This window comes from Lagenorhynchus albirostris, chromosome 10, assembly GCF_949774975.1.
Source record: "Lagenorhynchus albirostris chromosome 10, mLagAlb1.1, whole genome shotgun sequence".
Lineage (NCBI taxonomy): Eukaryota > Metazoa > Chordata > Mammalia > Artiodactyla > Delphinidae > Lagenorhynchus > Lagenorhynchus albirostris.
In genome coordinates, this window is record NC_083104.1 from 39,882,206 (window position 1) to 39,895,230 (window position 13,025).

Consider the following 13,025-nt stretch of genomic DNA (forward strand, 5'->3'; position numbering starts at 1 on the left):
ATGTCTGGTGGTCATGGGTGTTTCTTGCCAGGGGTCTGGGGATTTGCCCCGCACACAGAAGGGCCCTAGAACCTGCTGAGCAGAGCCTTGCAGCCCCCGGCAGGGAGGACGCAGGAGTGTGCTTATGAAGCAGGTGTGCCCTGACTTCGTCCTGTCTTCCCGCCAGTCTCACTGCGAGCCCCCCAGTTACCGGCCCATGCACCATGAGGACTTTAAAGAAGACCTGAAGAAGTTCCGCACCAAGAGCCGGACCTGGGCCGGGGAAAAGAGCAAGAGAGAGATGTATAGCCGTCTGAAGAAGCTCTGAGGGTCTCAGTGCCAGACAGCAACAGCCTGAGCCTCCCTCCCTACCCCCCTCCCCTCTTTGCTACAGAGAAACTGGAGCAAAGGGGCCAGCCATGTGACATTTGGAGAGAAGGCCTGAGGCTTCCATGTCTTAAACCTACCTCCCACTCTCCCAGGGTTGGAGCCCAGAGCATCCTGCTGGCTCTTCTGTCCCTGTAAGTTGTCCTCCTTCTGCAACAGGACGGTCTGCCAAGGCTGTCACGTGTCACAGCACAGTTCCAAGCACCAAGTCAAGATGTTCTGACTCCTCATCCCCCACAGCTGGATGAGCCGCCTGGGCCTCGTTGGGCAATGGCCTTCTCTCCTGAGGGGGGAGGGGTAGGAGAGTCCGAGTGGAGAGAAGACTCACAAATGCTGCTGGCCAAATACCAAAGACGGCCTGCAAAGGAAAGGTCTTTGTGGGATAACCCATATCATTAATTTATTCAACTTCATCAGTCACTTTCTTTTCTTTCTTTTTTTGTAATCAACTCCTGGAGACTTTTATTTAACTGCTTTAAGTTACAATACTGCCATCCTAGGTGGGGTTTTATCATCCCAGGGACTACCTCTGCCTTTAATTTTTAAAAAAAAAGAAAAAGGGAGGGGGAAGAAGGACATGAGTTGTGGGACAGAGAACTAGGCACTCTGTCACCCCCAGGAGGTGCTGCAGTACTGGGGCTGCTGCTATTAATATACAGCCAAGGACTGAGATACTGGTGGGAGCAGGCCCCAGACTCAGGCTTGGCTACAGGACATAAGCTAAACCTCCCAGACCTACCTCGAAGGCCCCTGAGATCTACTGGGGTGACCCTGCTCGCTGTGATGTTGCTTGTCTAGGAGTCACGGTCAGGAAAGCACTTGAGGCAGCTTCCATTGGGCCACCCCCAGGTCAGTGTTGGAACATGGTAGAGCAGGTATCCCAGTGTAGGCGGGCAGGGATGGGGGGCTCTGCCAGATAAGAGAAGGGAGTATATATTGAGTGTCTTTCTTCTATTACTCTGATACTCTTTGATTGCTTCTATTTTAATTTTTTAAAAATAGTCATTCTATGAGTCAAGGAGTATCAAATCAGTGTTGGCTGGGCCACCCAAGGTTGGGGAGAGGGGCTGGAAGCCCTGGGCATTAGAAGGGAGTGGGTGCTGGCAGAGATGACTATAGAATGTGTTTCTCAGGAGGCGGCGTGGTGGATTTTGCAGGTAAAACTTTGAGTTTATCATGTTTTAATTTGAGGGACAGGGAGAGATGGATCATCACCCGTTGCCCCTCATCTCATCCCACAGAAGTAGGGGTCTCAAAGGAACACCTCCCAAGGAGCTGGGGCTGAGTTGATTGATTCTAGACAGGCCTGTTTGGTTCCTGCTCATCCCCACCCTTAGGCGCTGGCTTCCTCACCATCTTTGCTCCATTGGGGTATAGCGAAGTTTTTCTTATATAGCAGATTCAGTCTCCCCTCTTGCCCTGGCTTCCTGTTCTGCAGGCAGGGAGAGAATCAGTGATACTGGAGATGACTGCTTGCTGTGTTATGGGTTTGAGTTGCATTTGACTATAAAACAATCTTGTTAGAAAAAGTATGTGGGGAGGAGGGGAGCAGAGGGAGAAGGCCTCTTCCCCCACACACATTGAGACACATCTTAATTAGTCTGTAATCTTGTTTGTAGGGATTCTGTTGGTTGAATGCCTGAAAAGGGAGGTGGGATGGCCTTCAGAATGTACCAGCTTAGTAACACTGGTAACCAACTGTTGCAGGCTCTGAAAATAAAAACAATCTTGAACCCATGCTCTCTGCCTACTTCATAATGTATTTAAAGGGAATTGTGAGTCCCTTTAAAAGTTCTGGGACCACACTTGACTAAAACCAGAGGCTGGGGCAGTGACATTTCCTTAAGAGGCCAAGGAGCTGTCATGTGGCCTGGCGTCAGGGATGGCCAGATGATCTTCCGTTATTACTCTGAGTCCAAAAACAAACTTGTGATTCAGGTTGATTTACAAGATGCAATAGGGGAATGAAAAGCCTGCCTGAACCTCTGACATTCTCTTACAAGATGTATTAATTCATAGGATTGAGCAACATACCAAAGGAGGGACCACTGTAAAGGAGATAGGAGTTTCAGTTGTGTTCTGAAGGAGCCAGAGAGGATACTGCAGAAGGAAATCAGGCAGATGGTGAGTCACGGGCCCACATGCAACCAGAGAAACTTGGACCTGTAATACTGGGGGCTATTGCCAGAATGGATACCAGCTGGAACAAAAGTGTATTACAAAATAGAGTGGTGCCGAGATAGCAAGTAATATGTGTTCTCTTTTGGTGGTGGGCTGTACCACGTGGCTTGTGCGATCTTAGTTTCCCGACCAGGGATGGAACACAGGCCCTCAGCAGTGAAAGTGCGAATTCCTAACCACTGGACACCAGGGAATTCCCTCAAGCTTTATTTAGACATAGTCCCCTTCTGATTTGCCTCTATAGTAGAGGCATTATTCCAGCCTTTAAAAAAAAATTATGAGACAATGTGTGAAGAAAGGAAGTCCCCTGTGATACCAACCTCCAGTGAGTGTTACTGTTAACGTGCTCATAAAGATTAGGAGGGGAGAGCACTATCTCCTTCATCTCCCCACTTCCTCTCCCAGATGGTTTATTAACCCTTCCAAAGAGACACTGCATGTCTAAGCACAGCCACCCTACTCTCCATTCAACTTTTGTCACACCATTTTTTTAAACAGTATATATATTTAGGTATATATACATGTACGTATATAAAGAGAGTTATGTACAATATATAGAGGTGATTTTCAACTGCATATAAAATCACATGGCTGTACTCTGTTTAACCCATCCCATATTACAGTACCTTCCCAAAGACAAGACTCCATATTCCTAATGAGAAGATTCGAAAGTTTTGATTAGTTAGACCACAAACTAAGTTCATGGCGGAAACAGCTAAATATCTACTATAGCTATAAATATATTATTTGTACACATTTAAAAGCATATAAATGTTAATTTAGATATGCTGCTTTTTCTCAATCTTTCAGAATGAATTGTTATTTAAACTCTTCAACATCTATTTCTGTATCATGGGCTATTTCTGTATTGTATATTTGAGGTGATACAGTACTTTTCTAATTCATTTATGAAAAACTTTATACCAAAACCAACTATCCTTTCTTGTAATTAGGGTTTTTTCATTTGTCACGTCAGTGTATATTTAGGACTTCTACAAGATCAGTACCCTTTTTTTTTTTTTTGCCGTACGCGGGCCTCTCACTGTTGTGGCCTCTCCCGTTGCGGAGCACAGGCTCCGGACGCGCAGGCTCAGCGGCCACGGCTCATGGGCCCAGCTGCTCCGTGGCATGTGGGATCTTCCCAGACCGGGGCACGAACCCGTGTCCCCTGCATCGGCAGGCGGACTCTCAACCACTGCGCCACCAGGGAAGCCCCACTACCTTTTTTAATCATGAGGAATTTCAAACATAAAAGTAGAATAAGAAGCCCCTTTTCTGCGCATCACACAGCTTCAACATCTACTCAGAGCAAGTCTTGTTTCTCTTCTTCACCTCACCCCATTTTGCTTTTTAAATTTACTTTGAGGGAATTCCCTGGTGGTCCAGTGATTAGGACTCTGCATTTCCACTGCAGGGGGCAGAGGTACGATCCCTGGTTGGAGAACTAAGATCCTGCAAGCTGCACGGTATGGCCAAAAATAAATAAAATAAATTTATTTTGAGCAGGTAATACTTCTGGATTATTGCCAAAGCTAGCTGGTCTCCTCTCTGCCCTGTTGTTGCCACAGTCACCTTGCTAAAATGAATAATTCATTCAAACCATTCTTCCTTGAGAATTTAGTGTTTCTTTGCCTATAAAATGAAACCTGAACTCTAGCCCATGTGCTAAGATATAACCCCAGCCTTATTTGTGTTCATCTTAAGCTCCAATAACAGAGTGGTATTCTGTTTTCCAGAATGCACCCTGCCCTCTGAACCTTGCTTGTTAGAGCTGGAAGCCTGCCATGCAGAAAGTTTACATTTACTATTAAAAAAAAAAAAAAAATTAATGGGCACCCACAAGGTTGAGGGCTGGTTAACTGAAAACCGTCAGCAAGAAAACTCATTAAAAAATTTGAGGACAACTGTGTGCAAGGCATGATCCCTTGGTTCAGATCAGAATTTTTAAAGGACATAAGGTTGTATAAAAAAATTCAACACTCATATTCCGCACACAGCTTAAGAGTAAACAGCATGGCTGAAGCCCCCTGCCTACCCCAGCTTGGTTATAAACCCTCCAGTCTTCCTGCATCCTCCTCAAGGTAACCATTATCCTTCACTGGCATGACTGTTTCCTAAGCAAGAAGATACAGAATAGTTTTTCATGTTTAAAACTTCTACATAAGTCTCTGCATTTTGTGCGCATTCATCTGCAACTCTGGTTTTTACTACTCTGCTTCTCACACTAAACCACATGAGGGCAGTTTGCTCCAGGAAGGTCAAAACATGGGTCAATAGTGACTCTCTGGGCCAACCACTCCAGGGGACGAAACTGCAAGTAAGCCACTTCTCCTTCTCTGGGGCCTTTTCTCATGGATCACAAAGGGCATTTGAAGTAGATGTTTCCCTGTGGCCACCCCTGTCCCAACATTCTGTGGCTCAGGTACTTGGATGGCCCTTTGGATACCCCAGTACCCACTTCAGGATCTACTGGGAAGAAGTACCTCTGTGGAAGAAGAGCTGGTTTTTTACGTGCCCATTCAACAGACATTCGAATTGTTCTAGGCACTGTAGATAAGGAGGTGTGTGAGATGCAGGTTTTCCCTCAAGGAGCTCACCAACTAATGGGAGGAGGAACTCCTTAAAGATCAGGAGCCCTTGGGAGTAACACTTGCATGTAACTGAAGCTAGGATAAGAGGCAGGTTCAAAGGAAATGGCGCCCAGGAGGAGTGGCAGGAAGCACACCACAGAAGTGACCATTAAGCCTAATCTCGAGTAGAAGTCTCAGGAGAGAGAGGGCATTCCTAGAAGAAGGACTAAATGGTACAAAGGTGACAGCATACCCTCATGAACGTAGGTGAGGTAAGAATGAAGTTTGGGGGTCAGGGGTGGTAGAGAGGGACACTCCTTCAATATGGAGCTGAGGGGTCTGCTTCAGGGATCTCTGAGAGCAGGACTTCTCAGACTTAGCAGAAGAAACACTTGGGGAACATGTTAAAATGTAGGTTCTGGACTTCCCTGGTGGCACAGTGGTTAAGAATCCGCCTGCCAATGCCGGGGACACGGGTTCAAGCCCTGGTCCGGGAAGATCCCACATGCCGCGGAGCAACTAAGCCCGTGCGCCACAACTACTGAGCCTGTGCTCTAGAGCCAACGTGCCGCAACTACTGAAGCTTGCGTGCCTAGAGCTCGTGCTCCGCAACAAGAGAAGCCACCACGATGAGAAGCCCTCGCACTGCAACGAAGGGTAGACCCCGCTCTCCGCAATTAGAGAAAGCCTGCACACAGCAACGAAGACCCAACGCAGCCAAAAATAAATAAAATAAAATTTTTTAAAAATGCAGGTTCTGATTCTGTAGGGCTGGGACCTGAGATTCTGCATTTCTAACAAGCTCCTGTTGCTGCAGGTCCTTGGACCACACTTTAAACAGCCAGCTTGTGTGAAGCAGTACAGTCGCTGATGGCAGGGTGGAGGATAGCTGGTTGGTGAGGAATGATGAGGGCATTGAAGAGAAGGGCAGTGGGCATGAGGACCTGATGAGGGCTGGGCGGGAGGGAGGGAGGGAGGGACCTAGGTTCCTAACCTGAGGAACTGGGTAGACCCTTGACACTTAGAGCAAAAAAATGCAGGATGAAAGGAAGTATCTGTACTGAGGAACTATATAAAATTACCAGCCTAGATTCTTCACACATGTCAGTGTCATACACAACCAAGAGGCTAAGGAACTGTTCAGATTAAGGAGACTCAAGAGACATGACAAGTAAATGAAATATGTGATCCTGGATGGGATCTGGGACCAAACAAAAAGTGCTAGATAGGACATTTGGGGACAACTGACCAAGTGGAAATATAGACTATTGATTAGGTTAAAATATTGTCTTGATGTTAAATTTCCTGAATTTGATAATTATAGAAGGATATCCTTATTTTCAGGAAATAACACACTGAGGTTAAGGTTAAGGACTATGATGTAACCTACTTCCAAATGGTTTCATAAAAAAAAAATGTGTGTGTGTGTGTGTGTGTGTGTGTGTGTAACAGAGACAACAGAGAGAGGAGAAAGCAAATGAGGCAAATGTTAAAAAATAAATGACTTGGTAAAGTGGGTAGGGGAGTTCTTTGTACTATTCTTGCAGCTTTTCTGTAAGTATGATATTTCAAAAGAAAACATTTTAGGAGGAGGGGACAGCAGTGCTGAGCTCCTCCTATGTGGACAGGGCTGGTTTGGACAGTGGACTGTCCAGATTCCTGGGTGGTCAGGGGATGAACGTGAGGGAATTGCTCTGGAGAAATATCCAGGCTGGTGACAGCAACTTGTCCCAGGCATGCAAATGGCAGTTGAAGGGACAGGTGGAGAGAGGTCCCAGTGGGGGAGGGGACCCGAGGGAAGGGGAGCTGGAGGCGGGAGGGAGGTCAGATCTCTGGGAGAGGGGGAAGGAGAAGGCGTGGAGCTGCAGGCCAAGTGCCCTAGGGAGGATCACAGAGATAAGGTAAACTCTGCTGCCTGTGGCCGGAATGTCTCTGAGACCTTGATGAAAAAAGGCTGCCCACACTGGGGCGGGGCGGAGGAGCAGCCGGAGCTGAGTGATCTCGGGCAGTTCTCAGCCCCTTGTGACTGTGACCTGGCGGCAGGGGTGGGAGTGGGGATTACCTCCTCGATGATTCTAATATCTTAAGACTTTGGCCTGTCTGATTTCCAAGTGATGATGCCTGGAAGTAGTGTAAAGCCCAGTCTAGGGCTCCCTGTTTGCACACTCTCAGGACGGAGCTCAGCCCTTCCGGGGGGCGCATCACCTTCCAGTGATGGACAAAGCGGGTCAGGTCTTCGGGCAAAGTCAAATAGCCCACCCTGGCCCCTCCGCCCAGATTTTCTTTGTTCTCTCCTTTCGCCTCGAGGAGCTTGCAGGCGCGACCACTGCAAGAACCGGAGTACGCCACCAGGTGGCGACGGTGCCCCAAGGTTAGCCTCCTCAAGCATCTGCCTTCCAGCCTCTCTTCCCGGAATCAGCAACTGGGAGGAGTTGGGGGAGTCCGCGGGAGCCCCGCACCGCGACCTGCCTTACAGCTGCATTCAAGGACATCCTGCCTGCCCCAGTGCAGGCAAAGCTGTGGCTTCTTTTTCAGGCTGCAGTTCCCAGTAGCCTAGTTTGAGCGTGTGCTTCATGTACCACAAAGCAGGGGCACCAAAAAGGGAAACAAAAAGAGGAGGAGGGGCTTCCCTGGTGGCGCAGTGGTAGAGTCCACCTGCCGATGCAGGGGACACGGGTTCGTGCCCCGGTCCGGGAGGATCCCACATTCCGCGAAGCGGGTAGGCCCGTGAGCCATGGCCGCTGAGCCTGCGCGTCCGGAGCCTGTGCTCCACAACGAAATAAGAAATAAGAAGGCGGGGACTTCTCTGGTGGTCCAGTGGTTAAGAATCCGCCTTCCAATGCAGGGGACGCAAGTTCGATCCCTGGTGGGGGAACTAAGATCCCACATGCAACTAAGCCTGGGTGCCGCAACTACTGACCCCGTGTGCTCTAGAGCCCGCGCGTGGTAGCTAGAGAGAAGCTCACAACTAAAGAGAAGCCTGCGTGCTGCAACGAAAGATCCCCAATGCCACAACGAAGATCCCGCATGCCGCAACCAAGACCTGATGCAGCCAAAGAAAGAAAGAAAGAAAGAAGGCCTATGTTCAAATCCTGGCTCTGCCCTTAGCTAGCTGTGTGACCCCTGTGTGACTCTCTGGACTTCAGAGGTCTTATCAATAAAGAATGGGCTTGGTTAGCACCCCCATCCCTCCAACCCAGGACTCCTCTCCCATTCTTGCACTCATGTTCTCACCTTTGCTGACACCTCTGGGGAATGCCCTTCTTTTTCCAGAGAATTCATTTATTCTTGTAAAAATGAGTAATATAATTATTGAAATTTAAAACTCAGTTGATAGGTTAAGTTACAGATTAGACCCAATTGAAAAGATAATGCACTGGAGAAATGTGCTAGGAAATTATTTAGAATGTAACTGTAAAACAGTATTTATCATACACTGATCAGGAGAGTAGGAAAGAGGTGGAAAGAGAGAAGAAATAAAACATAATGGAAAGGTCTCTCTACATCAAATTTGAGTCCCAGAGGAAAGAATAGAGAAAATGGAGGAAAGTTAATTTTTAAAGAAAGAGTGCCTGATGAAAAATTGGCATCTACAAAATCAAGAAAACCCCTTGAATCCTAAGCAGAGTAAATAAGAAGAAATCTGCTGCTGGGCATGTAATGTGGGCAGAATACCAAAGACAAAGGATCTTAAGCACACACTGAATCAAAGACTAGAGCCCTTAACACAGGGACAACACAGCAGCTCCTCACCAGCAACAATGGGAGACTTAAGACTCTGGGAGGCCGTGCACAACGCGTTGAAAGTCAAGTTAGAATGGTGTAACTGGCAAAACCAGCTTGCAAGAATGAGAGTAAAACAAAGAGAATCACAGATAAACAAAAGAAACGAGTTCCCCACCAAGAGAACTGAACTAGGTGAACTTCTAAAGGATACACTTCAAAAGCATGGGAAAGGATCCCAGAAGGTCAGTAATGTAACAGGGGCCGAGGAAAAGCACAATAATAAACATATAGATGGGAGTGTGGGAACAGGGTAGGTGGGCATTGCTGGCTCACATGCCCCCTCTAGGCTGTGTGCTCCAGAGACCGGGGACTATGAATGAAAAACAGACAAACTGACTCTGAGGGTGCCCCACAGCATCATAATACTTCCATTCAAAATCCACTGCAGAATCTGCACCACCCTATTCACTGGAGATTATTACTAGGGTTATTTCCAGAGAGAAGACTGGTCAGGTTAACCAAGGTAGCTCTGACATCTTTCTTTCAAGATATTTTTTAAGTGGTGTGTTATACATTATTGCAATCTTCAGTATTTTTCAAATACAAACAAGCAAAAAAAAGTGTTTTTATTTTGAAACCAAAAGCAGTGAATCTGGGGATCCAACAGTCATTCAGTGCTTATATTCATAACAAACACCCATGGCTTCAGGTTACAAAAAACAAAGGCTTTGAGTTGACTACAAAAGAAAAGCCATCCTCCTGAGCCTTGTTTTAGTGTTTTTTTCTACCAATTAAAGGACATCTGGACTTCCCTGGTGGCGTAGTGGTTAAGAATCCGCCTGCCAGTACAGGGGACACAGGTCCGAGCCCTGGTCCGGGAAGATCCCACATGCCGCAGAGCAGCTAAGCCTGTGCGCCACAACTACTGAGCCTGCGCTCTAGAGCCCACAAGCCATGACTACTGAGCCCGCATGCCACAACTACTGAAGTTTGCACACCTAGAGCCCTTGCTCCACAACAAGAGAAGCCACCGCATTGAGAAGCCCACGCACTGCAATGAAGAGTAGCCCCCGCTCACCGCAACAAGAGGAAGCCCTCGTGCAGCAATGAAGACCCAATGCAGCCAAAAATAAATAAATTAAATAATGTTTTAAAAATAAATAAATAATAAAAGACATATTTCTCAAAATTTCAAAAGTAATGCATGTTCACTGTAAAAAATAAAAACAGCATGGAAATGCTGATAAGTCTCATTGTCCTTCCCACCCTTCTTCCTAATCCCACATCCCTCTGAAGAGAAAGCCCCTGTTAACTTTGTCATGTCCCTTTCTGGACACTTTTCTATGTATTTATAATATATGATATGTGGTACATATGGATATGGATGTGTCATTTCTATTTAGATACACATACACACATATATCTTTGTATAAATATATGTATATATACACATTTGCATATGTGTATATGTGTGTTTACATATATATTACATGTGTCTATATATATATTACACAAATAAATATGTGTAGATATATGGATGCATACATGCATCCATATCTATATGTCTGTATCTCTGTCTGTCTGTCTGTCTCTCTCTCTCTCTCTCTATATATATATATATATCAATTTTTTTTTGATATGGCAATTTCACTTCTAGGAATTTATCCTATATAAATACTTACATGGGCTATATGTAAAAGAATGTCCACTGAAGTGTTATTCATAAATATAAAAAGCCAGACATATATTATATCTATGTGTATATACATAGAGAGAGAGAGGAAAACAAAGTTATTTTTCTGCTGAAGTGCATATCTAGGAGGTCTTGCATGTCAGAGTGCGCAGCCACGCTTTATCCGTGGTAGCAGCCCAGGCTGCCATATGCACACAGTCATCACTCAAATGCTCCCCTAGGGCTGGATGTCTAGATTGTTTACTTCTTTTTTTTCTTTTTATATTTACATGTGATGCTTCAGTGAACATTCTTGTACATATAATTAAGTGCAAGTACTTATGCAAGATAATTTCCTAGAGGTGGAATTACCAGATCAAGCGGTAGAGACTTTGACATTTTAATCAGTGTAGTCAAACTGTCTTCAACGCAGCCATGTCCATGTCCACTTCCACCCACTGTGTAGGAGCGTGTTGAAGGCCTACCTGGTTTCCACGTTGCTGTCATCCTTCTCTTGGTTGAATGCTCTCCCCCACGAAAGTGGGCTACTTGCCGTTTTCCAAACACCACAGCCACCTAATGTTTGCGTTCAGGGCACTCACAGCACCACCCCACAGAACACTTTCCTGGGCCAAGTTTGGGAAACGCTGTGTTAAACAATTTCCACCTGCTTTCCTTATTGCAGGGCTTCTCCGAATCCTTCACCTGCGGCACACATTTCAGGAGAGGAGAGAGCATTTTACAAACCTATTTACCCACAGAGCCCTTCTTCCATGGAGCTGGGTTCCTGAGGACTGGTTTTGTGGATGCTGGTTTCTCTCCTGTGTGGCTATTCTCGCTAGATTCTCATGAGGTGGGGTTGCCTCCATTTCAGGGATGCAGACACTCGTGCTCATCGATGGGTGAGTCACTTTCACTTACTTGGCCACCAAACAGCAGAGGTGGGAGTAGACGTTTGTGCTTCAGGTTCCAAGTCCAAGACTTTTTCCTGACTTTCTCCTACTACGTCCAAGCCCCCTTCCTAAGACCATCAGTTCTGGATCTGGGCTTCAGCTTCTTGAGCCCAGAAGCCACCTCTGGGTGATTGCAACATTGCTGAATTCCTGTGAGACTTAATTTACTAATTTATGCAGGAAGCCCCACTTTCCTTCTCTTTCCTGGGCTCGTGATGGGTCCTAAACAAATGGTTCTGAAGAAAGGGAGAAGTTGGGACCACTTGATTTAAGTTTGAAGAGGGAAGTAAATTGCGCCTGCACCTGGGCGGAGGACACCTCCTGGCCACTCATGTTACAAGGATGCCAGGTCTCTCCCTGTACACGCACAGGTGTTTTGTTTTCCTGAGCCCCAGTTCTAGATGAGTTAATGCTGTGATTCAGTTGAGGTTCCGTCTCAGCAATTCTGAGCCTGGGAGACACCCTGTCTCTCCCCTACTCCCTGCCCCACACCTACCCTGCACCTGGAAGGCGAGGGCAGCTGGGCTGGTGGAAGCTGGGGCTCCTCACCTGCCTGGCATTTGCCGGCACCCAAACAACTGGGTTGGGGGGGGGAAGCATGACAAGCCTTGGCAGCTGCCGAGCTACCCAGGCAGGTAGGGAAGGAGGCCATTGGGGGCTGAAACAGGGTGTGGCGACAGGTCTAACTAAGAGCTGCAAGTCCTGCCCAGACATCCGGCTGTCTCGGGAGGCCGGGTGTGCTGACAAGTGTGGGCTGACCCGGAGCCCAGGCCACTGGGCACCTGATGAGCAGTGCTGGGTGAGGGAATGGGTGGATGGAAAGCTCACATTCATTATCTGCAAAATGCGGATAATAGCAGGGTGGTTTCAGAATGAAATGACAATACATATAAGGAACTTAGAATAGTTCCAGCAAGTACTCAAAAATGCCAGGTCTGACTGTGGTGAGTCCAACACAGAGGGTCCAGTTAGTTCATCTCTTATCCTCCACAGAACTCAAAAACAACAGACAAAATCAAGAGAGCAACAAAAATCACCTAACACCGAGTCTTCAGGAAACCCCATAATGGAGTGCATTTTGTAGATGGGTAAACAGGCCTGGAAGGGCTGTGAGTCACCACAGATAACACCTGAGGCTGGCACATAGCAAGAGGACCTGGTCCATACCCCGGCTCAGGCAGAGCTGGTTCCTTCCCTCCCTCCACCCTCTCCTTAAATCCAACACCTTGGAGAAGGCTGCTGAGGCAGGAGAAGCTGAGGTTCACACAGGAAAACACGGCCCTGAGAGGTGGGGCGGCGCCGACATTCCTTCCTTCACCAGACCCGTCCTCACTCCTGAGCCCACCTCCCACTGCCCTCTCCACTTACTGCCCCCCCTCCGTGGGGTCACCTAGGCCTCTCCTACCCCAGGAAGTCTTCCCCCAACCCTGACTCAGCTGCCTGCGGGGCTCTGGCGGCACTCCCACGCTGGGCGGCCCCATGGAAGTGGAGGGGCCTTCCTCTTCTGAATGACTTTGGTGAACCAGAGAGACTGGGAGTTACTTCCTGAGGTGTTGG

General features: G+C 47.3%; 1 protein-coding gene across 9 annotated transcripts in view; it reads left to right on the plus strand.

Moving 5' to 3' along the window:
- Window positions 1–9,962, plus strand: part of CDC25A (cell division cycle 25A) — a 33,836-nt gene extending 23,874 nt beyond the window's left edge. For 5 of the 9 annotated variants that reach the window (XM_060162056.1, XM_060162058.1, XM_060162061.1 and 2 more), the window contains one exon: window positions 167–2,226. In XM_060162056.1, coding sequence (XP_060018039.1) covers window positions 167–307 — 141 coding nt within the window. In that variant the 3' untranslated portion in view covers window positions 308–2,226. Of the gene's footprint in view, window positions 1–166; window positions 2,227–2,385; window positions 3,027–9,640 lie in introns of those variants that run through there. The other 4 variants (XM_060162064.1, XM_060162065.1, XR_009542823.1 and 1 more) reach the window with 3 other exon arrangements.
- The last annotated feature ends 3,063 nt before the right edge of the window (window positions 9,963–13,025 follow it).